The 26765-nt window shown below is 48.3% G+C and overlaps 6 protein-coding genes across 6 annotated transcripts; 5 read left to right on the top strand and 1 right to left on the bottom strand.

Annotated features, from left to right (window-relative positions):
• Positions 1-60: 60 nt before the first annotated feature.
• TREMEDRAFT_72886 (uncharacterized protein) lies at positions 61-3407 on the top strand (the record flags this gene model as incomplete). The annotated part of the gene is made up of 7 exons (XM_007002104.1): positions 61-271; positions 649-954; positions 997-2253; positions 2297-2756; positions 2937-3194; positions 3242-3292; positions 3347-3407. 7 exons carry the CDS (start codon positions 61-63, stop codon positions 3405-3407), a joined length of 2604 nt encoding a protein of 867 aa, XP_007002166.1.
• Positions 3408-4748: 1341 nt separating this feature from the next.
• TREMEDRAFT_58976 (uncharacterized protein) lies at positions 4749-7680 on the top strand (the record flags this gene model as incomplete). Its single annotated transcript, XM_007001406.1, has 10 exons — positions 4749-5331; positions 5379-5407; positions 5532-5695; positions 5780-5929; positions 5976-6030; positions 6075-6292; positions 6335-6576; positions 6628-7266; positions 7310-7427; positions 7506-7680. 10 exons carry the CDS (start codon positions 4749-4751, stop codon positions 7678-7680), a joined length of 2373 nt encoding a protein of 790 aa, XP_007001468.1.
• A 982-nt stretch (positions 7681-8662) lies between these two features.
• TREMEDRAFT_70816 (uncharacterized protein) lies at positions 8663-12171 on the top strand. The gene is made up of 8 exons (XM_007001980.1): positions 8663-9485; positions 9539-9550; positions 9598-9710; positions 9764-10795; positions 10892-10912; positions 10994-11114; positions 11165-11523; positions 11719-12171. Exons 1-8 carry the CDS (start codon positions 9157-9159, stop codon positions 11958-11960), a joined length of 2229 nt encoding a protein of 742 aa, XP_007002042.1. The 5' UTR covers positions 8663-9156; the 3' UTR covers positions 11961-12171.
• A 1201-nt stretch (positions 12172-13372) lies between these two features.
• On the bottom strand, positions 13373-13750 carry TREMEDRAFT_25165 (uncharacterized protein; the record flags this gene model as incomplete). The annotated part of the gene is made up of 3 exons (XM_007000531.1): positions 13373-13486; positions 13571-13615; positions 13664-13750. Coding segments are annotated over 3 exons (246 nt in total), but the record flags the coding sequence as incomplete, so codon positions are not given.
• Positions 13751-13964: 214 nt separating this feature from the next.
• On the top strand, positions 13965-15621 carry TREMEDRAFT_41991 (uncharacterized protein). Its single transcript, XM_007000915.1, has 6 exons — positions 13965-14376; positions 14424-14501; positions 14559-14849; positions 14955-15197; positions 15241-15297; positions 15340-15621. Exons 1-6 carry the CDS (start codon positions 14161-14163, stop codon positions 15484-15486), a joined length of 1032 nt encoding a protein of 343 aa, XP_007000977.1. The 5' UTR covers positions 13965-14160; the 3' UTR covers positions 15487-15621.
• A 204-nt stretch (positions 15622-15825) lies between these two features.
• TREMEDRAFT_25659 (uncharacterized protein) lies at positions 15826-26753 on the top strand (the record flags this gene model as incomplete). Its single annotated transcript, XM_007000590.1, has 31 exons — positions 15826-15928; positions 15975-16280; positions 16334-16440; positions 16491-17123; positions 17169-18290; positions 18336-18791; positions 18833-20110; positions 20152-20669; positions 20717-21476; positions 21527-21643; positions 21691-21789; positions 21838-22164; positions 22199-22484; positions 22531-22599; positions 22648-22807; positions 22850-23049; positions 23095-23212; positions 23258-23403; positions 23529-23707; positions 23754-23950; positions 23995-24382; positions 24431-24920; positions 24962-25097; positions 25145-25288; positions 25334-25658; positions 25706-25866; positions 25911-25977; positions 26024-26097; positions 26148-26292; positions 26344-26657; positions 26708-26753. 31 exons carry the CDS (start codon positions 15826-15828, stop codon positions 26751-26753), a joined length of 9471 nt encoding a protein of 3156 aa, XP_007000652.1.
• Between the last annotated feature and the right edge of the window lie 12 nt (positions 26754-26765).

Genomic DNA, 26765 nt, shown 5'->3' with positions numbered 1-26765 from the left:
GGACGCGGCATCGGCCTCCACTTTTTCCATCTCCATCTCTTCTCATCCCCAACCTTGATCATGGCTAGAGATACTAAAGATTCACGAGGCTCGTTCACCCCCCGAGGTCGGGGAAGAGGAGGTTTTCAAGATCGAGGAGGCAGGGGTAGAGGTGGAAATCGAGGTGGTCCAGCTCGGGGTGGGTCGTCAGCCGGAGGGAAGAAGGTCGATTATACCAATGTCCCTTTTGACTATACCACCGTGAATAGACAGAGTTATTCCAAGCTGGATGGTGAGTTCTTCCAACCTCGATCTAGCTCGTCTGTCTGTACTCCAAGTCATTGCTGGCTGACCTCCTACTGCCTCACTGCTCCGCTGAAGGATTTCCATATCTTGCTCTTCCTCCATCTTCTTGTTTCGTTAAGCCTGTTCCTAAATGCCTGTTGAGCCATACGTTAGGCTTTCCTTCTCCACTTCATGTCTTCCCCCCACTCCTATAGCTGCGACACACTTCCACTCACCTATCTGTCGATGAACCTTGGTTGACCTTCTCTCAGCCTCCCGTGAATTCTCACTTTCAATTGCTTCAGTCACCGGACTCTTCTCGTCATCACCTCTCTTACGTGTTCACGAGAAATGGTTTGTAGATGTATATCGCTGACGAAGTAGGTTTCTCAGTCACCCCGAACAATACAGATTCTCCTCAACCTGGACCATCAAACGGAGGTAATAATCGATCTCGCGCCTTTCCCCCTCGAAGTAGACGACGTAGACTTCAACCGGGCATACCACATCGTACTGGCGTATCGGGTTCTGCGACACCTGCTACAGGCACAGGCTTAGGATTTCATGGATCTCCACGTGTCCCCTCGAGATCAGATGGTCAAACTTATGGAGGTGGTTCAGCACCATTATTCATCAGAGCTGGAGAGTTGTTCAAACAAGGAGAAGCGGATATCATCACTAAAGATAAAAGTACGTTTAATCGACATCATTTATGTCATGACTGATAGATAGATGGTGTACATGTTCAAGCTATGGATATGTCCGACCCTTCCGCTCCTCAGATGAATCATCTTCAAGATGATACAGAAGTGGATATCTACGATCCTGCGATCTTCGCTACCATTCCTTCTCAGGTGTCCATTTCCCCTTTGAGTCCTCCCAAGCCTCTGGTGGAAGAAGAAGTTGAAGACGATGATGAGCCGATTAGAGGTCGATTCGATTTCACACAAGAACAAGAGCCAAGTTCGCCTCACATCGATGAAGCAGACGAATCAGATGTATTGTTCTATGTGGATACGGCGCCCAGTATAGAAGTGGAGGCAGGGCCGTCATACACGACTATATCTGCTCCTCCTCTTGGGACAGCATCGGATTCGGAAAGCGAAGAGAAGATTGTCTATGTTCCCAAGGTATCACGTCATGAAGTATCGGACACAGTACAAATGTCGCACCCAAGACCTTCTGAGGTACCAGTCTCAGGATCGAAACCAGCGACGACACCTGTCACGATGAAGAAAATGGATGTCTCTTCCTCTTCTCAGGCTCCTCATACTTTACTGGAGGTATCAGGACTCGCTATGAAGGGAAAACGCCGAGATAGAGGACGAAGAGCTGGAAGGAAGCTACAACAACGTCGAAGACGGGATGTCGGGTCCGATATCGACTGGGGAAGTGATGACTCCTCTTCACGACTCATTCTGGGTAAGACAGAGGAGGATGAGCAGGAAGACCAGCGTGATATGGAAGTGTTGAGAGATTATCTCGAAGGGACATCGTTGAATGCCAGGGTTGAGGATGAAGATGAGGAAGAAGGAGAGGGAGCAGGAGAGGAAGAGGAAGAGGAAGAAAGCGAGAGTGTACTCCGAGCTGGTACTCCCTCCGACATGAGGAACAGATCTGTGTCCCCAGTTTCGCAGACTTCCGATGATATCATCGGTCGAGAGGGCTTAGTCGTTGAGGCGGATGGAGCTGAAGTCGAAGGGCAGGATTTAGAAGACGAACAATCCGACACAGGATCCGAATCTTCATCCGAACTTGGGATTCTTAAAGCTGCCATGGACGACTTCGATGAGATGCGTATCACCACCCTCGACAGTTCAAGCGACAGCGATGAGGATGACGGAGGTTGGGGGCTCATGAACGAAGATTGGTTCATTCGTAATATGCAATCTGCCCTAGACGATCCTGTCAGTTCCAAAGATCGTAAAGCTCCACAGAAACTGTTCTCATCTATTGAGACCGGAGACTTTGGAGATGATTGGCCCACCGGTGAGGTCCTGTCTCTCTTTGTTATTCCCTACTGACGGTTTAGCCCCAGTGAAGAAAAACAAAAAAGGTAAACATCTCCCGGCTGAACTACAAGCCCAATGGGAGAAAGATCGTCAGAAAAAGGCCTTGAAACGAGAAGAAAGAGCTTTGGCGAGGTTGATGGCTCAATTCGATCCTCACCCTACATCGAGAAAACGCAAAGGAAAGTCCAAAGCTCATCAAGCGTCCATAGCTCATCTCATCCCCGCCTCTGCGGCCGAGGTAGCGGATATGTTCGACATTTCTGATGATGAGGTTGGTACTGGAGGGAATGGTAGAGAGGGCATGATGCCCCCTACAATGGATCTCCTTGATAGCGATATCAGAGCGTTTTTAAGAGATGAAGGAAAGACGACTTATAGTTTACCGCCCATGGATAAAGAGGGGAGGATGAAAGTTCATATGATTGCGGAATGTTTTGGGTTAAAGTCGAAGTCGAGAGGATCTGGAAAGTCTAGGTTTACGTGAGTGTCCCATGTTGACCAACCACTCATATCCCGCTCCCCGCAAGTCCCTCCACGCTCCTGAGCTGTCTCCTACGCCATCGTCTGTTTCATACATGTCCAGCGTACACGGTCGTTCCTACTCCCAGAAACTACTTAATCGCCTCAGCTCTCGATTGGTACAGATCGCTGATCGCATAGTGTCCTCATTAAAACCTCATACTCCGGTAACAACATCGACGAACACCGCTTAGCTCGGGTCCTCCAAGCGTCGTCTCATTCGAATGGATCATTTTACAAAGCTTTTTACTCCAAAGGTAAGACCTCAAGTGGAAAGAAAACCAAAGGTCATAAAGACGTCGGTAGCAGTGTCAGACACAGGGAAGGAGATCTAGTCGGAGAAGGAGCCGAAAAGATTGGTATGGACAATATCGGTCATCGTTTGCTTAGCAAGATGGGGTGAGTTCACCTTTCTTCGCATGATGTGTGATCTTACTGATGATCAGTTGGGCAGAGGGAGATCGGATCGGTCGGACAGCAGATGGACTCGAGGCACCGTAAGTCTTCAAAGATCTCGTCGATGATCAGTGTGCTTGAGCTGATGATGGAAGGATTGTCGCCATTGTCAAAAACACAAAGAGTGGTCTCGGAGCTTATTCGGGAATGAGATGATTTGTTTCGTCTGTGAGTCGCGTTTGGTTCAGTTCCATCATCACACAATGGTATGTCGATTTCAATGTGATACTTGGAGAAAAACACTTACGTTTCTCATAGTGCGACTTTCGAATGACTCGTACTCCGATCTCCTGGATGCTTCTTTCAACCCGGAAATCAATGATACCATTTCAAATCTCATTCTGAAGACTGAATCGTCATTTTGTATCTCGCATCAATTCTGCCATTCATGCATCACGCATCATCCAATCACCGTAATCGTCTCATTGTCTGCTGTTCTCCAAAGAAGGAAAGAGGACGATTTTTAGTCCCGCCTGCAAGAAAACTTAAAGTTCGTCCGAAGTTTAAGGCACGACGGTAATGTTATCTGATATGCGGCCGAAATGATTCTATCCCCCTGTTTTGTAATTTTTCCTGAATCGTCCATTCCGCTTCCAAAAGGGCGACGTGACTTCCTAACTACATTAATCATGACCCACGTTTAGGTGACTCGTACGGGAGAAAGATGATGTGTCCGTTGATGGAAGATCTACTTCTTCCCACTTTTCTCATCGTTCTCACCCTATCCAAAATAATCTATCATTCTCCCTCTACTTCTCACCCTCTCATCGTTTTGTGATTGACCATGTCGGAGTATATCTTCTCTTTTCTTGGCATATACTAATTTACATCCGAGCTACCTACGTTTACCCCTACGTATCACTCGATTGCTGTATCAAGTCCCTTACTTCCCATACATAATCGGGAGTCCGTATTCCGCGGGATACATATACACTGCCGCATTGCCGCAGAGTAGTTCCTGACTTTCCATTCTCTGATGTCCTGATTTAAGGGCTAGACTCTTTGTTCCATTTCTGATCCTCTGATTCTCTGATCTCCTTACGTTTATCCCTTTTCACTGACACTCGTACACTGGTTTGGATCATCGGCCGACGATCTCAAAATGTGACGACGACGCCTTTTGAGGCTGATTCAGGTATCACTAGTGGTTCCTTCCACCATCATGACGAGGGACAAGGTGAGGAAGGGAAAAGAGTGCGACTTTTTCTCATTCCTGACTCATCTTCGGATCTACAGTACCGGATCGTCTGTTGGACCTATACGGAAGGTAAATTGGTGGAGGTTGATGGTTGATGGCAACTCGCTAAAATCAGGGTAATGGACCGACACAGGGTATAGGGAATGAGTTTGGAGCAAAGGGGGGTAAGAGAAGGAGGATTCGTTATCTGATAATAAATCGTTTGCATAGATTTTCCATCTTTTCATCCACATTCCTTCTTCTTTCTCGTCAGATTATCTCTAGGATATTGGAAGAATATCTTTCGACTAATTTACGAAATGTCTTCCAAAGGACACGCTCATTCTTCTACTGTCGAAGTTGCGACCTCAACAAACACCACACCAACCACCAGTGGAAAAGGTCATTCGGGTACTGCTGCTGCTGCAGGGGCAACTACTACTAAAGCCGCCGCCAAGAAAAAAGTTGACAAGAATATAGCTCCGACTAGGGAATGGCAAGTTATCGTCGGAATTCTTTTTCTTCTTCTCCTTCTTAATCTCTTTCGAAGGTATCGTTCTAGACATTCTGCGAAGAAACGTGCTCGAAAGACTACGATCACTTCCGGCGGCTTTCAAGGAGTCGGTACCTCTTTCTCCGAGAAAGATGCTCAAGATGTGAATGGCGGTTCGAGTGGGAAAGACAATAGAGAGAGAGTGATAGTTGAGAAGAAAAAACAAGGAGGTATGGTGATGGTGGGAAGAAGTGTTATAGCCACCATGGCGATATGGGAGAAATGGATGTATGTTCGAACTCTTCCTAAGTGGTTATTTGGGTGGAAATCTTTGAGTGAGATCGTTTGGACAGTCATGTACTTTGCCATCGCTTTAGGACTCGGGATGAAAGATATCACTTTGAAACCTGGTAAGTTATTCAGAGACCGTTGTGGAAGGATTTTCATTGATCATCAGTCAACTGGTCCAACCAAATGGGTATTCTGGTAAGTATTTTTCATCCCACCTTCTGGCACATCACACTATCCCGTGCAAAGATATAGGAGTGTGTTCCATGGTGAAGGGATGAGAACGAAAGGGTAAGACTTGTAAAACGAAACTCACCAAAAGGCCTTTGCTCAAACTCCATTAATCGTCGGTCTCGCTTCGAAGAACAATGTCATTTCCTTCCTCACCGGTATACCCTATCAGCATCTCAACTACTTACATCGTGCCTCCGGTCGACTAGCCTTTGCATGTTCTTGGGCCCATATGGCCGGCAGGATCCAACATGGGTGAGTGAACGGTTTACTCGGCCCTTCACACCCGCTTCGGCTTGCCGGTGGACGCCACATAAGTGTACTCGAGTTGACCCATAGTCTAAGGGGTAAAACAGACATCCATTCCATGACGGTCCGACACGGGATCGTCGCTATCATCTTTCTAACCCTCCTGTCCTCTTCATCGCTACGAGTTATCCGTAGACTGTGGTACGAACTCTTCATCGTTTGTCATATTGTTTTCGCTTTGTGAGTGTTCTCCATATCTTGATAGAGATCTCAACTGATCCCGAAGTTTATTCCTCCTCTTTGCTTGTCTGCATTATCCCGAATACATCCATTGGGTTTGGGTCAGTACATCTCAATATATAAACTCTCCTGCTGACGCCATTAGCCAGCGTTCTTGCTTTGGGGTTTAGATAGGATAGTTTCCGGGCTGAGAATGATGATCAACTCTCTTCCAATCACTATCACTTACTCTCTCACCTCGCTCCCTCGGGTACAAACCAAGAGCAGAGGTACCGCTACCGACTGTATTGTCGAATTGGTCGATAAGGATGTTCTTCGTATCAGTGTTCCCATGAGTCTTCCTTGGTCTCCTGGTCAACATGCGTAAGCGATCATTCCAGCATTCGAAGGGAAACTCATGTTTAGTTTCCTGTCCATGCCATCTATTTCCAAGTGGAGGTTCTGGGAACAACACCCTCATTCCATTTCCAACCTATGTGTCGGTCCCGAACCAAAAGCGGTCTTTATAGTCCGGGCTCATAAAGGATTTACAGGTCGATTGCGGGATGCCATCACCAGTGATTCTTCTGTCGTTCTAGCGTTTGTCGATGGACCATATGGGAAATCACCAGTTCTGGGAGGGTACGACTCGATAATCCTTGTTGCTGGTGAGACGACATATCTTTGAATCCAGTACAATGTTCTTGACTAATGAATAGGTGGGACAGGAATCACTCACTGTCTTTCTCTATTCCTTCACATTGCCATCAATCAACCTGATAGTCACGTCAAACTTATTTGGAACGTACGACACGCTTCATATATCGGTTGGCTAGCTCCTATGCTTAACCAACACGTTGCTTCTTTCTCCTCAAAAGCCAAGATTATCGTACATGTCACTAGAAGTCCTCTCAGTGCTGAATTCGAAGACTTGCACGGATTATCGGATACCATAGCTGATGGTATGACGGAACTATGGTATCATCATGATCATCAACATCATCAGCAGCATGTCACCTTGGACAAAACGACCTACGATCCCATATCCCCGACAAATGGTACATCAGAAAATGATTCGGGTCCAAGTTCAGAAAACGCGACGATTGATGAAAAGGTTATCCCTAGTCCGTCTAGTAGCAGTGTTCTACAGGTACAGACACCAGGAGTGAATTCCTCGGACGAGAAGACCAACACGATCGAAGCCGAAGTCAAAGTTGCCGTAAGACCGGAATCGAGAAAGGCTTTCGGATTAGATGAAGCTACCAAACGACTGATCACTTTCCGACCTGGTCGGGTGAATATGCACACGGTCTTGGCAGACGAGGTAGAACATATTGAAGGGAAGATCAATGTTACTGGTAAGTCTTTTCGTTCAATGTCTCGTTCAAGGTTGACAAGTAGTATGTGGACCAGAAGCATTGAGCAGGGATGTAAGAGAAGCGGTAAAGACAATCACAACTGTCAAAGCGATTTTGGGAGGTCAAGCCGTGGTTGATGTACATGAAGAGACGTTTGGATGGTAAGTGAAAGAAGAGAAAAATGTCAATAGAGAGGTAAAAGGGTTTGTGATATAATTGGGTCATGTTGCTAGTTCAAGTCATGAATGGTGTCTATTAGAAAGCAGTCAGCGAGTGAAAGTGACGGTCAAAATCGAGGCCAAAGGAGCATGGAACCTGGAGGAAGATGACGAGACGGCCTTGACGGCGACGGAGAGAAACGACTGGGAAATTCAGGCACGGAAAAAAGAGGAATGGAACTCCCAGAGCACATAGGAATTTTCCGACGACTAAGCTTGAAACCTATGAGCAGAATGGCAGGACCTGGGACTTTCGGTTTTTGGTCATTCCCTGTTCAGGTATGATCTCTCCTACTACCAAAGTACTTACTTACCTTACTCGAAATTTCTATCCCCAATTTTGCAGAAGTGGTGAGAAGGTTCGCATGCCATCGTGTCCTTGAGCATCAAGCCACAAAGATAAGGTACACCCGAGTCATTAATGACTATGATGGTCGTTCTCAACCTGCAAACACTCTATCACATGTCGTTCACCATAACTCTCCTCACAACGACATGCGACATAGAGTACTCTTTTTTGGGGTACGTCAGGCCCCAAAATAGCAAGCATCATTCATCTCCTTTCAATTCTTTCGCCCTGTCTCTCATACCATCATACGCCCTCCTCAATCCGAGATTTTAAACCCTACGAACGGGTTGCACCCTCGGAACCTCGGAACCTCGGCCTTCGGATCGGATAATTACCCCTTCCCGTCGTCATCACACTTACAAATTCACTATTCTTTCGTACTAACCAAACTTCATAGTTTTCCGTGTCCTCGTCTTATTTTCGGTAAACGGACAAAGTCCTTTACACTTTATTCTGTTCATCTTCCGGTTTGAACATATTTTACTACGGAAGACACTTTCGTATCGAGATCAAGTTTGGTTGGAAGGGAAAGTGATATGGAAGAAAGCTTCCGAGGAGAAAAGACCCTCGATTGATATTTTTCTTTTTCAGTCTCCTTTGAGGCTTTGACCCTGGTCAAGACCCTGTCGAACGGCACGAACGGGATGTCAAGTTGCTACTTCAAGCTTTTACGTCTTTTAGATCTTTAGGTCCTGGATCCTGGGTCGAACGCCGAGCCCGAGACACGCCGCGCTTCTCGGATTCTACTAGAAAGATTATCCTAAGGGATTTTCGTTTCTTCAAATATTCAAGACGTGCCCAATCAAAGTGCTTCATCCAGCAAGGTGAAAACTCAAGCTGTGTTTATTTTCTACTACGCCCTCGCTACATTGAGGAGAGATAAGTGGTTGGGCGTGGTATCATCAAAAAGGCAAGATTATTCTGGTCATACTTCCACGCTTTTCTTTCAAGATAGGAGGGGAGTCAGGTAGACAGAAGTCAACTTTCTTCCTCCCTGGACGGTATCTTTCGGCGGCTGCACAGGTCGCATGTCGCAAACTCGAGAGACAACTTCGAACGATTCATCAAACTCCAATCGGTGTTAGAAACAAGCTAGAGCGTTTCAGTGTTCAGTAGTATACATACTACCGGCTTACCAAGCTACCTTTGAGCTACGGCCGGCTACAACCCCCCGAACTCGAATTGGTCCGTTCGTCCGTCCGCCTTGTCCGTCAACCCGAACACGATCAAGAAGATTACATACCCTCTCGACGACGTCCTCACAATAGTCTGTTCTCCTTTTTCACCCACATTCCTCGTGGGTAATCCCTTCCGTGACCGAGTATGGAACAATCACCCCTTCATGCCCAATACGGTTCGATGGTGTATCCGGTCACACCCCTCTCGGCTTCCGGGACCAACGCCGCGCGGGAAGTGCCACTGCCACCAGGTGAAGGAGGACGGAGCACGGGTTACTCTCAATTCGAGGGTGAACATTTGAATGAGGATGATGCAGATGGGGACAGTGAGGAAGAACATGAACGTCAAGGGAAAGGAGGATCGAGGAGTGGTTCGGTCGAATCGAGAGAGAAACAACAGGTGGATGGGAAAGTACCCGTTAGAAAAAAACCAAGAATAACTTTAGCTAGAGGAGGAGCGTGCGTCGTTTGTAGGTATGTTTTTGATTTTCTTTGGATATTCATGACGATTCGGACTGATATGTTAGGAATCGAAAGCTGTTAGTCTATCATGTAAATTAAGGTGTAAAAGAACTCACGGAACTAGCAAATGTACAGGGGAGAGACCATGTAAAACTTGTCAAAAAGCTAACATCGAATGTCGATATGAAGAAATCCCTCGTAAAAAGCCAAGAGCTGTCATGCTCGAAGAACGCGTCGGTGAGTTGGTTTTGATGACTGAGGAATGATAGATGGAAATTGATATCACCCAGTCGAGCTGGAAGCTCTCCTGGCAATGAGAGGCATAGATCATCATGATTCCGAACACCGCTCCTTGTCACAAACGCTTTCCCCATCAGAGCAATTCTCCCCTCATGACCACATCTCCGCTCACAAACCATCTTTATCAATGCCAATCATAGGTAATCAACCTCTTCATGTGCGAACTCCTCAACCTATGGTCAATTCTTCCACCGAGACCGACGTTATACCAGGCTCTCAATTGGAACAAGCTTTGATACAAGTCGTCCTTCCCCATATGCCTTATCTTTTGATGCCCGTGCACCCCCAACGTTTCCTCACTTTACTCACACTTCCCGCTCATGATTTACAACGTCCCCATCCTGCCTTCTTATACATCCTCTTCACTGAAGCTGTCATCATCTTAGAAAAGAACATTCCTCCTCCTAATCCACCCAGATTACCACATTCCCTCTTTCCTCATAACTTTGACCCTCCACCTCTGCCGTTAACAGATACGACGTGGCTTCTCCCTCATGTTCGTGGAGCTTCACTCGCATTCCTCGAAAGGGCGCGTAGAGAGCTCGATAGAGGTATACGCAATGTCGACAGACCATATGATTTGGCCCGTGCAGCAATTGGAATCGCTCGTCACCTTTACGGTCAAGGGAGGTTTATCGAAGGTTGGAATATCCCCGTTTCTCGCCTTGTCATATCTTGTGGTCTACATAGGATGACAGGTATATTCGTACCTCCAGACGGATCTGCAGGTCCCACAGAACTCATGCCTAAACCTTATGCTCATCCACATGTTTATCTTCATTCACATTCTCATCCTTATGTTCCTCCGCACGGTCCACGTCCATTGCCCGTGCTCAGGATGAGACCCGTGATCATCCCTCCGCCAAGGGACGAGATTGATGTTGCGGAACGTTGCATGACGTTTTGGAGCGCGAAACAACAGGATTGGCAAGCTGGTACAGGATGGGGTTGGTCCATCAGTATGGACGATAATGAATGTACGACGGAATTTCCTTGGGGTAGAGGAATTGCCGAGGTGAGCTGTCATATGACCTGGTCACATCTTTCATCATCATATAACGTGGTTCCTTATATCATTCATGTCACACATCTCTCTCATCAGAATAGCCATTCGTGAGGTATGGCAAGGGCCGTGCGTCGTGGGACGTCATGATGAAAAAGTAGCTTGTGTGATTGTGTACCATACTAAATGACAAAGATCAAACCTTCAAACACGTTAGACGAACCATTTACCATTCACGACCTACATGACCCCGCTTCACCAATCCACGGTCTACCCTTCCCTGATACTCCTTACGTATTAGCTGTCAAATCCATGGGTCTTCTTCATCGTGCTTCTCAGTCAGTCATCTTCTTTGATATAAGAGGTATACTTAGACTGACTCGCCAAGCCTATTCGATCTTCCCATATCTAACCTCCCCATGACGCACCACGAAACCAGAGTCTCCCCCTCTCACATACCTCCCTTAGCGGCAGTAGTAGAAGTCGAAACTTCCCTTCGACTCTTTCGAGCTCGAATCCCACCCGCTTTGGCAGATCCGCCACGACCAACGGCAGGTCAAGAAGCTTACGATGGTCCGAGTGATCCTTGGTGGATTCAAACGCACATGAATTTATACACTGCGGAAATGATGATGTGGAAAGAAATGGCTCATCATCAACGACAAGCTTACGAGACTGCTGTGAGTTGTGCTAGAGCTATAGTCGGTCTGGCACAGAGATTAAGACCGGAATCATGGATTCATCTAGGTGAGGATACTTCTACTTCTTCCTATTCAGCACACATCCTCTATATCCCATCTCCCTCTTTACCACTACCAACCGTACTCTGACTCTAATCTTTCACTCATGACCTCGAAACATGTCGAGCAGAAGAACTCGGTTAATAGTCACACACTCCATTGGTGGTGCGTTCACATCCCATGTTCACAGTTGACACAACAGATATGATAGTAGCTCTTGATATCTCCCTCGCTTGTCGATTCTTATACAAAGAAGCAGATCGATTATCGTCTGCTGGTCAAGTCCAAGCTGCGTCAATGGCTATAGAAGAGGCAGACGTGCTTCGAGGTTGTTTAGCGGGAGAATATGCGAAATGGCTTCCTATGGCTCAACTTCACAGTCTCATCGTCCAGCGGGTTAGGGAAGGATGGCCAGAGAAAGAAGGGGAGTACGAGCGAGTTTGATGTTCGGTTCTACCGCCGTTTCGACAAAGACATCTTTGTCTTTTGGTATTGGAGATGTGTTCGATTTGGAAGATAGACGAAGATAGATACAGTAGCATTGAAGGACTATTCAGAGAAACAATTTGTGCTGCATCTTGGAAACTGATTTTGGGGATTGGGATGAACCATGCATGGTTTTCGATCGGAACGTAAGCGGGCTTCCGCCTCGTCTCTAGACATGTGCAGTCACAATTGAAGCATGATCATCATTGACATTCAACACTGTATCAAGGATCAGTCTACCAAATTAAGTCTGAATGACAGAGACACAACTATTACCCATCAGCAGGTCCAGCTACGAAATCGTCTTCGATGCCCAACGTTTCGACCAGCTCGTCCAACCATGTGACCGCGTACCCGTCCTTCTGCAGCTTATCCGTCTCAACGTCGACTGCACTATAACACGGTCCAGCTCCACACCACCACCTGAAAGAATCGTCCCCTCCGTCGTACAGAACAGTGACCCAGGTGTTCCTGATACCCTCTTCCGTCCAACGTCGACTGCAACTCTGGCACTTAGGAGAGGTTAAGAAGACATCCTTTGGTTTCAAATATCCGGACGTGAGTTGATCACGACTTCCATCCACTCCCACATGATCGGGGCAAAGCAATTTCCATCCCTTTGCAGAGTCATACTTACTCGCTTCGATCTCTTCCAGGGTCTGTGGGATATCCGTTCCCTCTGGAAGATCACTGGTGTCAAGATAAACTGCGACGTTGGACGGATCATATTCTCTTGCGTGTTCGAGACTACCTTCCTCTTCATCTTGCTCATGATTGGATATCGGTGTGAGTGGTAGAGCGTTCTCCTGCGCCCATGTCGAATCAGGCGAGTAAGATGCTTCCTCTTGGGAGATATGACAAAGAGGCAATCTTTGACAATAAGAATAAGCGTGAATGATCGTGTTATCTTCGGCTGAAGAACTAGAATTGCTGCTATAATTCATTTTCGTAGGAGAGTGTTCACTGTCGACCTCAGTTTCCTTGGTCTGCCGTTCAACCGTATTACTGATACTTCCTGGACGTTTACGAGCTGATATGTCGTATTTAAGGCTGTGATTGTGTGTCAGAACTTGTTCTCAGTCTAAAAGTGGTGAAGGGCGGTCGATGAGTGGTTGACGCGAAAGAGAAAGATGGTATGGATCGAGGAGAGACGATTTATAAATATAGAGATGAGAGGAAGAACGTAAGATATGTCTCTGTCAAATCTTCACACTCCGCCATGTCAGGTGTTATGGAGTCCTTTGTTTATTGACAATGTCTTCTTTTCATAGTCTTTACAACAACGCCATGTGTTACATACAGCCTATCATGAGCCTTCGCTCATTACCGATGTCGACAATCGTATCCTTCGCACCGAAGCTCGGGCCGGACTACACGGGCTTTGGCATGTTACCGAGGGCTTCGAGATTGTAATTGACATTCCGCGAATAATTGGCAAAAAGTTGAGCGGCGACATGGGTAGATGTAGAAGACTCGAGAAACTCCTGTGATATCAGCAGATACTACCACACGCATGCTTACATGGCAAGTTCGATAAGGGTGAGGAAGAGGGAGGACCACAAACCAACCTTTATGCAGTGGTTCATCTCAAGAACAGCCTCGTTGCATTTATCCTGCAAGTCAGCTCTGGCCCGAATCCATGAGATCTGCCAATCACTCACTACATTCTTGATGATACGTTCCAATAAAACGGCCTGCTCTGCCTCATGTGGGTTCTCCATATTGGGGTTTGCACTGTCAAAGTGGATCAGCGCAAGACGAGGTCTCGACGCGACGCGACGTGCCACCTAGCGTTTTTGGGTATATCACCGCTATCGCCGAAAGCCGGGTCATCATTCGTGGAGGCGGCGTGGGCCGCTATGTAAATTGAGCTCGATCCTGGAAAAGCGGCTCGTGCTGAAAAGTGAGAAAGTGAAAGTGGGCCGATCCATTCGGCGGCTCTGTTTTCGTCGTCCCACCCCTATACACCATCGTGACATTCCTACATCTTCCTCATCTTTACCTCTTGTCTCTCCCTCTCCTGGAAGCACTTCCTCATCTCCTCTCTTCTCTATACCCTCATTCTCATCACCCTCACCCTCACTCTAGTCTCTAGACCTCAAATCTTCGCACACACTATCCCCACCCCACCCCCCGAGCCGGGGCTCTATCAGGCATCATGGCAGCCGCCGTTGCCATGGATTATCTTCACAAATATCTTCCCGCCGTCGCCGACCAACTCACCATTTCCAATGCCACCACAACACAAAACAATCTCTACGGCGGTTTAGATCTGGACGGTCTTAATTGGCTAGAGAGGACATGGGCTTGGTACTATATCGCCATGGGCAATCCTATCATCGCCACGGGTCTCATGAGTTTTGCGATGCATGAGGTGAGTGGCGTAGATCGAGCAGCTCCTCGCATCGTACTGACGGATAGCTGGTATACTTTGGAAGAGCAATACCATGGTTGATCATCGATGCTATACCTTACTTTCAGAAATGGAAGTTGCAACCAGTGAGTAATTGCCGAACCGATCTCTCAGCTGTAATCGCCTCGAGACTGACCCATCAGAACAAACACGTCACTCGAGCTCAAATACTCCAATGTACAAAAGTCGTCCTCCTCACTCATTTCACATGTGAAGCTCCCCTCATTTGGTTATTCCATCCTATCTGTTGTTATTTTGGCATGTCGACTTTCGAAGTACCTTTCTCTCCACCTTGGCTCATGGCGGCTCAAATCGCATTCTTTTTCGTTTTCGAGGATACCTTTCATTACTGGGCACATCGAGCATTGCACTATGGCCCTCTGTACAAAAATATCCACAAATTGCACCACGAATTCTCTGCTCCAATAGGTCTTGTGAGTTGGATTTGTCCTTTACCGTAGACTTCCAATCCCGCTTCATCCTCCCTCATCATGTGATTTTCCATATCGAGTTCAATTCAAGGATTGAGCTTATGTCAGGCTGCCGAGTATGCCCACCCACTGGAAGTCATGATCCTCGCCCAGGGCACCATCTCAGGACCTTTTGTCTACTGCCTTTTCCGAGGCGATCTCCACATCCTCACCGTCTATATCTGGGTAACCCTTCGGTTATTTCAGGCCGTCGATGCTCACTCCGGCTATGACTTTCCTTGGTCTTTACGACACTTTTTGCCTTTCTGGGCAGGCGCAGATCACCATGACTACCACCACCAGGCCTTCACCGTGAGTTCTGTCATAGTGTAAGTCGCCGTTTGCTGACTGGCAGAATTGTTATTCGACAAGTTTCAGATGGTGGGATTACATGCTGGGTACCGACGCCAAGGTACATCTTTGATCATTCGTTGAGCAGGTGACTAACCATTAGTACCACGCTTATAGATCCCGGATCGCGGCTGCCAAACAACATGAGCGGAAACAGGTACTTCTGGAGGAAAACGAGCGGACTGAAAGAGAAGGGATTTTGGCAGAGCGGGCAGTTTTGGCAGGTAGGAAGGGCAAGTTGCAGGAATGATTTACGAAGTGTTCTTGTCCTCCATTACGTCTCATCATAACAAGAGACAGCGACGATGTAGTACATTACTCGTATAGCAAATGTCACCCTCACGTCCTCATGGCAGATGCATGCATAGACCTGCATTTGTCCAACGTCCAGCGCTGATTACGTAACCACCTTTACAACCGCCGGCCGACGAATCGACGTCATTTGACAGCCCGCTTCCACGCTCTCACCACTCCAGCCTTCTCTTCAAATCACCTCTTATCTCACCAACAACCCTTCTCCCACTCAGCGTACATCATGCTTTACTGCAGATAATCAGTTCAAGGAGATTCGAACAGAAAGTATCACACGATGCAAGCTCTCAAAGATGTCGCTTTGAGGCTACTCAATGTCTATGTCTCGCCCTATGTAGATAATCTAAACGCCCAAGACCTGTCCGTGTCGGTCTTTGGAGGTGAGCTCGGTTCACATATTCACTTTCTCAGCTAACTCTCTCACAGGCAACCTTCAATTTCACGGTCTTCACCTCAAAAAATCACTCCTTGAACGTTTTGGCTTACCGATTGAAATAGTCGCCGGCGACATCGGAAACCTCTCCGTGACCATACCATGGACACAACTGAAGACTCAACCAGTCAAGATCGTCATTGACGACGTCTACGTCCTGGCGAGAGCTCGTCCTCCTGGGAAGGTGGATCCTGAGGAGGATGAACGAATCGAGCAAGCCACCAAACAGGACAAGCTGAAAAGCGCCGAGGCTGTAGATAACGCCGCCAGTCAAGTAGGAGCTCCAGGAAACGATGAGTGTGAGTAGTCCCCTTTAGCTCGGGAGAGGACAAGAAGCTGAATGCTGTGTCAGCCAAGCAAACATACATCGGTGCTATCGTCTCCAAGGTGGTTGACAACGTACAGATACACGTCAAAGGCATTCATGTACGTTATGAGGATGGAACAAGTACACCAGAGGTGAGTCATTCACTTGAGCCGGTTATCAATCTTTGAGTTAATTGTTCTAGCACCCATTCGCAGCCGGTCTATCCTTGGATGAATTCAAAGCCGTATCCACAGACGAAAATTGGGTGGAGGCCTTCATACACGACAGCGTCAAAGGCGTCCACAAATTGGTCAAACTCTCGGCACTCTCAGTCTACTTCGATACCGACACAGGCAGTATCGACAAAGGCTCAGATGACCGTCAAGGTACCATTGATGCTTTAAAAGAGATGCTTGCTTCCCCTCCCACTCATCAATATATTCTTAAACCAGTCACTGGCGAAGCTCGAGCCATCATGAACCACCACATGTCCAGAGATACTCCCAAAGTCGATGCTCAAGTCATATTTGACGAGATCGGAGTCGTATTTGATCGTGATCAGTATCGTGATGCTCTATCTGTACTCGATGTCTTCCACTTTTTCCGCAGAACTCATCGTTATCATAAATTCCGCCCGCCGGAGGAAGACTTCAAAGCCAATCCCGCAAGAGCGAGACTCAAGTTTGCTCTGAATGCCATCGGCGCAGAGGTACACGAAAGGCATCGACGGTGGACCTGGGACTACCTTGCCGAGAGAAGAGATACGAGAAAGAAATATGTTGAGTTGTACGTCAAGAAGTTGGCTTTACCCGAAGGAAAGCTGCTTCCGGCCGAAGTGAGTTATCGCGATCGACTTGAATTCCTAAGCTGACGATCGTAGGAAGGTACAACGCTCGCTGAGATGGAAAGAAAGCTCTCTTATGAGGACATCCGCTTCTTTCGATCGGTTGCTCGAGCAAAGGCCAAAGAAGATGCCGCTACCCGTAGAAAACTCGAAGCGGAGCGAAGAAAGGACACTCCCCAGCGACAGACTTGGGGTCAATGGATTTGGGGAACAGGGGGCCAGTCTAGTGAAAACGGTGGCATGTCAGCAGAGGAGAAGAAAGAAATCGACGATATCATTGACTACGATGCCGCCGTCGCTGCCGCTGCATCACCTGCCTCAACTCCCAAAGATTACATGCGGGCACGAATGTCAGCTCGTCTCAATAAAGGTTCTTTCGTGCTTCGTACCAACCCTCATGGCCAAAACAATGACATCATTTCACTCGTCTTCGATTCCTTCACCGCCGACGGTGTCCAATTGACCGAGTCAGTGAAAGGAAAGATTGCTCTGGGAGGTTTCAGGGTGTACGACGGCACCAATCCCAATTCATTACATCCTCAAATCGTCAGAGTGAAAGACATCGAGGCCAACTCCAGGAGCAGAAGTCGCCAAGCTAGTTTGCCCGAGGAGGGCACCGAGGAGGTCATAGAGGAGATCAGTGATTGTGTGCCCAAGGACGAAGATCCTTTCTTCGTCATGGAAGTAGAGCAGAATCCTCTCGATGGACGAGCCGACAGCGCGCTTACTGTCAAAATGCGTCATCTGGAAATCATTTACCATCCGGGATACGTCGAGGCAGTCTTTCAATTCTTCAAGCCACCGGCTAGTCAACTCGAATCCATCAATGCACTACTCGATGCGGCCGGGCAAACTCTCGATGGCATACGAAAAGAAACGAGGGCAGGTCTGGAATACGCGTTGGAACAACACAAGACGGTCGACATCAAGGTCGACATGAACGCACCGATCATTGTGATCCCTATGGATGTGACTGTCAAAGACTGTCAGACCTTGGTCTTAGATGCTGGTCATATAGCAGTTGAGAGCAAGTTGGCCGATAAGGATCAGCTCCATGATGTGCAGAGCAAGCGAGGAAGAGAATATAATGAGGACGACTACAAACAGCTCGAAGATCTAATGTACGATAGTTTCCTGCTTCGACTTGAATCGACTCAGGTGGGCCGCCAACATATCTGATGCGACGAGACTGCTAACATTTAGGTTCTCATTGGGAACAATATCGAATCTTGCATGCAAACCATCGAGCACCCTTCCAATGGTGTCGACACCGAACTACACATCCTTGAGCGTATCAACATGTCTTTCACAGTGCAAAACGCAATTGTCAATGCCCCCAATCTGACCCGATTCAAAATTACAGGTGATTTGCCTGAGCTGCGCGTCAATTTCTCAGATCGCAAATACAAATCTTTAATGAAGTTCATCGATGTCGCGATTCCCAAATTTGGTGATGATGAGGCTGTCGAGAAGCCTTCACGCTCTACCGGTGCCGATCACCAATCGTTCCGACCACAGAGAATCGAGGAATACAATCTCGACGATACCCATTCTATATCGTCCCACCCGGTCGATCAACACGACGACGATAACAAGAGTAATAATGAGTCCGCCACGGCTGCGGAGCACTTCTATCCGGCTCGTGATGACACGACTGAGGTAAGTCGTCTTGTAGTGCTACGATCGCCTCTGACTTGCAGACACAACGACGCGCACTTAGGCAAGTCACATTTCAGTTTTCGTTCACGGTCGGTCGTCTCCAGACTTCCCTCTTCCGCTCTATCTCGGCTAGTATGGAGCGGCCTCTCGCCGATGCCTCCCTTGTCGACTTTGGACTCACTTTCTCTTTGCGAAAATACGACATGTCAGTCGACTTATACCTGCGTTCCCTGGCTCTGGCCATGATCGAACCTGATCGATCACGTCGAGGTATCTTGTCATCTGCTGGTGATGGCAACGAGTCTGCCTCTGACGTCAAGCTGGTACAAGTCAAATACTTCCGAGTGCAAAAAGATTCTCCGGAGTTCATGACAAAATACGAGGGTGTGGACCAGAGTATCGACACTGAGCTATCGACGTTCAAGATCACTTGTGCACCAGAACCTATCATATCCCTGTATGATTTCATCATGACAACGTTCGTCCCCAAGAACGATGCCTCAATTGAACAAGACGAGACTGACGGAGAACCGATGGAGACCATCAGTTCGAAGGAGGCACCGAAGTCCAGCGACAAAATTCGCGTCAGAGTCAAATTGACCAGCGCCCAGGTCTCGCTGGAGAACAATGGCGATAAGTTTGCACTTCTCGCTCTGCCCTCTGCCGATGTGGCCATAATTCTCAGAGCCGGGACGTTACGTGTCGCTGCCCGACTAGGAAGTCTCTCCCTCGCCGACCTCTCAGAGGGTCCGACCGCTCTTCCTGAATTCAAAAAACTCCTGTCCATCGAAGGTGATGAACTCGCGGACTTCAGTTACGAAACTTTCGATCCGTCGGACAAGGAGACATTCCCGGGGTACAACTCGTCTGTCAATCTTCGTGCCGGCTCTCTCAAGTTCACCTTCATGGAGAAGCCTATGCAGGACCTGTACGTCTGGGCATTGAAGTTTGCAAGGATGAAAGCGGTCTATGATGCGGCTTCGCAAGCTGCGGTACAACGAGCGTCCGAAGTCACTCGAATGCACTACGATGTAGTTATCAAAACGCCCATCATCGTCCTACCTCGCCACGGACTTGACTCACCCGATATCCTCATCCTACGACTGGGTGAGATCACAGCCAAGAACAAATATCTCGGTGATCCGAATGACACAAGTACACTCAATGCTAGCTTGAGCGGAATCAGTGTTACTTCCCAGCTGTATGTCGAAGAACAACCTGCCGACTTGCAAATGGTGGATGATGTGACGATTTCTGCTTCTGTCAAGCAAGCAGGTGGAACAAGTCATAGGTCGGATCCTCATCAGGCAGATACAGAGGTCAGTGATGATTTAAATTGGCAACAAGAACTGATATCTAGGTCACTTTGCACATGTCCGATGTCAATTTGTCCTTGACCCAACGCCAGTACATCGTGCTCATGGCCGTACTGGAGTCAATCCCTCGAGCATTGAGTGATATCGGAGGAGCCGCAGACATCCCCGAATCTATGCCCTCCTCCGCACCAGCTTCAGCCCCACCGACTCCGGCGAGTGAACATGAAGCCGAACCACTAGTGAACCTTGAGCCTGAGCTCACCCCAATCAAGAAGATAGCTGGATCTTCCCCGGAACTTTGGACCTCGGTCGACCTCGAGTTCTCCGTTTCGACGATCGCTTTCGAGGTGTACACCTCGGACGCCACGGCGGAGCATAATCTGAAACGATGCAGCATTGCTCGTTTTGCGCTGGTCCAGACGCACGTCGGCATGAAGCAGTTGTCGGACGGTGCAATGGAGGCGGAAGTGTCTTTGAAGACTTTGGCGTTTTCGAACACTCGTGCGGGTAACAGTGTCTTCAGGGATATCATACCCTCGGCGAGTCACGAAGGTAATCAAATGTGGGTGTCATCTTGTAGTCGTCGATGTGCGAAGCTTACCTTTCTAGGATGCTGCAGTATACCAGATCGGGAGGGAAAGATCCCTCAGCTTTAGCGGTCGTGCAGATTGACAGCCCAAGGTTCATTCTCGCTGTGGATCCTTTGGCTGCTCTCCTCGAATTTGCGGTCAGTCCATTCAAAACTCAAACGGACTCTCGCCCAGAGCCCGAGTTGGAGGATGAGGAGGAAGACATCAAGGAGAGTCCCAACCCTAACTCGCTCGCTTTCCGTGTTGAAATCGTCGACTCCACCGTCATTGTCCTTGCCAGTGATTCCGATCCAAGAACTCAAGCCATCCAGCTAGGTATCAAGGAAGTGATCGTATCCCAACAAGGGATTATGGCTCTCAAAGTCGAACAGCTGGGCATGTCATTTGGTCGTATGGACAAACCAAAAGATCGTGTCCGGTTCCTGGACGATGTTAATGTGGCTCTCTCTCTCGACAACAGGACGAGAGGGTCTCAACAGATGACGAGCTTCGAAGTGGAGGTGCCGGACCCCATCATTTTCCGTGCATCTTATAACGACATCATGCTCATCATGGATATCGTCAACAAAGCAGTGGACGTAGCCAACAAAGCTCTTGCACCACCGGAAGATACAGCAAAGAAACCAGATAGACGGAGAAGTTTGATGAGTGACTCTATGGCCGATGCCACGAGTACGGCGGTGGTACCTACCACCAAGACGACCTCGACGAGACGAACGTCCATCAGCAAGAGGAGATCTGGCTTACCCAAGTCCAAAGTCCTCGTTTCTAAAGAGCAGGTGAATTTCTTCGCCCAAAACACACTTCAGACTGTAGCTGACTGGAGTAGCTCAAAGCGAACTTTAACGGCTTCCAGTTTGTCCTCGTGGGTGATATACATGAAATGCCTATGGTCCATCTGTCGACCAACGAATTCACAGTTTTGATCAACGATTGGTCGGGAGATGTGAGTGTCTGAATGTGAAGGCGGACCAAAAGATTGACTTTATGCAGATGAAGATGGCAACATCTCTCACAACTTCCATCCGATACTTCAATCTTGCGAACTCATATTTCGAGCCTCTGATGGATCCGTGGAACTTCGACGTCAGAGTGAGTCTCACTTGCCTGTTGATTAAATGTCCAGCTGAGACGCTGCAGGTAACTCGTTCCTCTGCCGGTCCTACTTCAAGTCCCCTGAGTGTTCGCGTGTCCGCGGCACAACGTCTCGAGCTGAATCTCTCATCTGCATTCATTGAGCTTGCCATCACCAGTATGACGGTATGGAGCAGAGAAGCGCAGAAACCGCGAGAGAATAGGGGACAAGATGCTCCTTTCCGAATACGGAACAGAACGGGTTTGGCCCTGCTGCTATGGCCCGAAGCCAATGACTTGAATAAGCCCATCTCAGGTGTCAAGCGATTGGACGATGGAGCGGACGTCCCGTGGCGATTTGAAGATCGGAGACATACCAGAGAGGCTAGTCACGTTTCCATTGAGAAGTTCTCAACTGATCCAGCAGAACGTTTCCGCATTCCGGCATAATGCTCTGGGAATTCAGCTCCAGGACACACCGTGGGAATCCCTTCGAGGTATCTCGGTGGATCGTGAAGGCGAACACATCCTGACTCTGCGCCCAAGACTGGACAAGGTGTCGCATCAACTTACTTGTGAAATTCACCTGGACAACAACATCAAGATAATCACCTTCCGCTCAACATTGAACGTGGAGAATCAAACCAGTTTGCCTGTTGAGATGATTGTAGTTGACTCTCATGGTAAAGCGTCGCAAGGCGCGATGAGGATCAGTCAGTGGAGAGATGTAGAATTTTGCACTTTAGCTGACAGCAGTAGATCCTGGAGAATCTTGCCCTCTTCCACTCGAGGCGGCTTATGAGAAACGATTCCGCCTGCGACCACTTCGTAAGTCTTGGGCGGCCATCGAACAATGCATAGCGGTTGACGTGTCAGGTGGTTTCGGATTCGATTACGGCTGGTCCATGCCTCTCCATTGGCGGCAACTAATGACCCGACCAATCCGTCCCATCAGCTGCAAACATCAGACACCAACAGAGCCAGCTTTCTTCTTCCAGGCCCAAGCCAACTTTAATGCCAAAGATCCCGCCGCGAGGTGAGTCCACTGACAAGGCCCGTAATGTTAGTTGACATACAGAATCTACCCACAAATGTCACTGATGCTCCGGGCTCCAGTCGAGGTTGAAAATCTTCTCCCGTACGACATCAAGTTCCGTATTCACGACAAGAACATGGGCTTGAGCTCGAGTAATTTTCTCGTAAAGGGAGGTTCAAGCCCTATTCATACTGTCGGACTGTCCCATCTCCTTCTGTTGAGCGTAGCGCCTGAAGATACCAGTGAGTTACCACCACTTACATACCGAACATGGACTCATGTGGCAGATCTCAAGCAAAGCGACTATGCTATCATCAACACTGATGACCCGGAGTTACCGACTGAGAATCACTTCAGTTTGGCAGACCAACAGGATCTCAAACTCATACTCAAGTTGCATTACTTGTGAGTGAGATTATCACATTTGTCTACCGGGCTGACGTGTCGCAGCACATACCCCGATTCAGGCGGAGCTTTCAAAGTGCAGGTCTACAGTCCTTACGTCTTTTTGAACAAGACCGGTTTGTCCTTCGACCTGGCTGCAAAGACATGGACAGGGGGTCAAAAGCCTGTTGCTGGTCGGGATTTGTTCGGAAGTAAGCTCGAATATCACCGTCCTAATCGCAGCTGACAACTGTAGACGATCACAATCGACCAACGCCGACACCTTTTAGTGATTCACTTTTGTCAAGCAGCTTTAGAAAGTTGACTGATAATGCAGTGTTCAGCTTCCCCAACGAAGACAGACGAAATCGACTCTTCCTTCGTGTCAACGATTCTAGATGGTCCGATCCTCTGTCCTTCGACACTGTAGCGGCAGACATGCAAGTCGTCATACAATCGCAAGATGGTAACAGCGATACGTACGTGGGACTGTCATACGCCGAAGGTTTAGGCAAGGTAAGTCAATGCCCTGGAATCTAAAAAGACGACTCACACTACGCAGTTCAAGCTCACCAAGGTCATAACTATTGCCCCTCGATTCCTGATGACGAACAAGTTCACGCACGATATTAGAGTCCGTCAGCAAAACACAGATCGGGTGATCAACATCGTCCCAGGGGACAAGCAGCCCATATTTGAGTTACGTCATGATGCTCCGCCTCAACTTTGCATCGCTTTCGATGAGGTCAATCAGAAATGGTTGGTTATTTCTTCGTTTGGCCAGGGACGTGTCTCATGTACAGGTCTGCACCTTTCAGTCTCACAGACATTGGGCGTACGCATGTGACTCTTGAAAGACAAACAGCTCGCGGACCCAGGACGTATTTGATGAGGCTCGAAACACATATTCAGAGTTCGAATATCTTCCTGTATGTTTCACGGGAGACAGAACCTTGGCCCCTCAAGTTACGGAACGACACGAACCTGAAGTTCCAGTTCAGGCAAGTCAGCGATGATACATCTCCCCGAGACTGTCCAGTACGGGATTTGCCCCCTCATGGCAATGTGGAGTATACCTGGGATTACCCGACCGCTTCTAACAAGCACTTGCAGCTAGCTCTGGATGGTGTCCCTGTACCTGGTGGTATTGATATGTTGGCCATCGGGGTTCAGCCCCCCATCAGAGTGCCCGTGAGTTGTCGCTCAACAATTGACAGCATGCATCTGCTGATATGGTAGTCAAGGCAGTCGGGGAAGAAAGCTGAGACCGTGTCAATCGATATACAGGCCGACGGCAGCTCTCAGCTTCTAATCATCTCGCCCTACGTGGAAGAAACAAGTTTATACAAACCTACCCGCCGTGGTGTAGGACCTGTCCGTCGTTCCGACAGTACGGACAGTCTCAGTACTACCGGTTTCGAAACTGTCGTCGTAAACGAGAAGCCGAGCTTGTCCATTATGGTTGAGCTGGAGGGCATCGGCATTTCTGTCATCACCAAACGGCCTGACGAGCTCATCTACATGTCATTACGGGGACTCAAGGTCGGTTACACCGACTATCCGCAGTATTATGACGCGATGCTCGACTGCAAATGGATCCAAATCGACAATCAGCTCTTTGGCGGTTTATTCCCCATCATCCTTTATCCCACGGTCGTGCCCAAAGATGGGAAGGAGTTGGAGTCTCATCCTACCTTACAAGCCTCCGTTGCACTTCTCAAGGACCGATGTGAGACTTTTTCACCTGTACAGGACCAGGCTGATGTTCAGCACACGGCGTTATCTTCGTCAAATATGCTACGATCTTATTGCAGGCGATGACCGTTGAGCTTGACGAAGACTTTTTGTTCGCTCTTCTGGACTTTGTCAAGTTCAAAGACGCTTCTTGGAGGGAGCCTGCACAAGAGTAAGCTGCCGACATTATGGATGGGACTAAAGCTCATGTAGTCGCAGTGTTCTAATTGAACATCCGAAGGATATCCCTGAACCCGATATAACCTCTGCCACCGCGGATGTGTTCTTCGAAGCGCTTCAGTTACAACCGATCTCATTGGAGTTGTCGTTCATGCGTACAGATCGCGTGAACGTGGATGAAAAGTGAGTCTCTCCCCTCGTCAGTCCTGCATCATAGCTAATGTACAGGGTTTCCACTCGAAATCCCTTCTACTATGGCTTGAACGCACTTACCATGGCTCTGGGCAATGTCAACGCTGCGCCGGTCAACTTCCGGGCGCTCTTCCTGGAGAATGTCCGACTAAGCATCCCTTCTCTGCAAGAGCGTATCGTTCTGCACTACCAGGAACAATTCATGGCCCAGATCTATCGCGTTCTCGGTCGTGCCGATTTCCTCGGTAACCCGGTCGGGTTGTTCAATAATATCAGTTCTGGCGTGTCGGACATCTTCTATGAACCGTATCAAGGTATGGTGATGCACGGCAACAAGAACATCGGGCTGGGCATTGCTAGGGTATGTATCAATAGCTACAGTGTGGGGTTGTACTGACATTGGTGTAGGGTGCAACGAGTTTCGCCAAGAAAACTGTATTTGGTATCAGTGATAGTATGACCAAATTCACCGGTAGTATTGGCAAAGGTCTTTCCGCGGCTACCTTGGATGCCGAATATCAGAGCAAGCGTCGGATGAACAAGAAACGGAACAAGCCGAAACACGCATTGTCAGTCACATTTGATCTTCTCGATGTCCAACTGACTTGTTCAGATACGGTGTAGCCGCTGGCGCGAGCGCCTTTGCGGACAGTGTGACCAGTGCGTTTGAAGGAGTTGCTGTGAGTTGCATATCGTCGATCGCACCTTCGTACCTGATGTCACCAGTCAAAACCGATGGAAGGTGCTGAGAAGGATGGCGCGGCCGGTTTCGCCAAGGGTGTTGGGAAAGGCGTTGTGGGGTCAGTCCATCTATACTGTCTGCAAATCATGACAAAGCTGACAACTTTAGTCTGTTCACTAAACCAGTTGTGGGAGTGATGGACTTTGTGTCTGCTTCCACGGAAGGAATCAGAAATACAACAACCGTATTTGATCAACAAGAGTTGGACAGAGTGCGACTTCCACGATTCATAGCCACTGATGGCGTCTTACGAGTAAGTGTCACATATCACATATCGTCACTATGATTATGACTGACATCATAGCCGTTCTCAGCCCGAGAGGCATTAGGCCAATCATGGCTCAAAGATCTAGACGCCGGTGCATACTTCACCGAATCGTACGTCGCCCACCTCGACGTTCCGGGCGACGATGCAGTTGCTATCCTGTCAACAAATCGATTATTGTTCGTTCAGTTGCGTAAGCTCAAGGTGGTATGGCAAGTTCCCTTTGAGGAATTGCAATCACTCTCTTTGGAACAGACTGGGATCGCATTGACGCTTCGGGGTGGGACACCAGGTCCGTTTTTACCCATCAGTGAACAGACAGGAAGGGAATGGTTCTTCAAGCATATTGGAAAGTGAGCAGCTTTCGGCTCATCTGCAAAAAATGTTCCAGCTGACCCAGCAGGGTGGTCGTTGCGTACAACAAGACTCACAGTCAGAAGGAAGACTGAATTTTGTAGCTT

This window comes from Tremella mesenterica (assembly GCF_000271645.1).
Source record: "Tremella mesenterica DSM 1558 unplaced genomic scaffold TREMEscaffold_1, whole genome shotgun sequence".
Taxonomy (NCBI): Eukaryota; Fungi; Basidiomycota; class Tremellomycetes; order Tremellales; family Tremellaceae; genus Tremella; species Tremella mesenterica.
Note: the sequence above shows the minus strand (reverse complement) of the source record. Positions and strands in the feature narration are given on the sequence as shown.

Coding starts and splice junctions, on each gene's coding strand:
- TREMEDRAFT_70816 (XM_007001980.1), top strand. CDS start 9,157: ATGGAACAATCACCCCTTCATGCCCAATACGGTTCGATGGTGTATCCG. Junction 9,711..9,763: donor CATGCTCGAAGAACGCGTCG/GTGAGTTGGTTT, acceptor GATATCACCCAG/TCGAGCTGGAAGCTCTCCTG. Junction 11,115..11,164: donor CTTCTTCATCGTGCTTCTCA/GTCAGTCATCTT, acceptor TGACTCGCCAAG/CCTATTCGATCTTCCCATAT.
- TREMEDRAFT_41991 (XM_007000915.1), top strand. CDS start 14,161: ATGGCAGCCGCCGTTGCCATGGATTATCTTCACAAATATCTTCCCGCC. Junction 14,377..14,423: donor TGAGTTTTGCGATGCATGAG/GTGAGTGGCGTA, acceptor ACTGACGGATAG/CTGGTATACTTTGGAAGAGC. Junction 14,502..14,558: donor AGAAATGGAAGTTGCAACCA/GTGAGTAATTGC, acceptor CTGACCCATCAG/AACAAACACGTCACTCGAGC.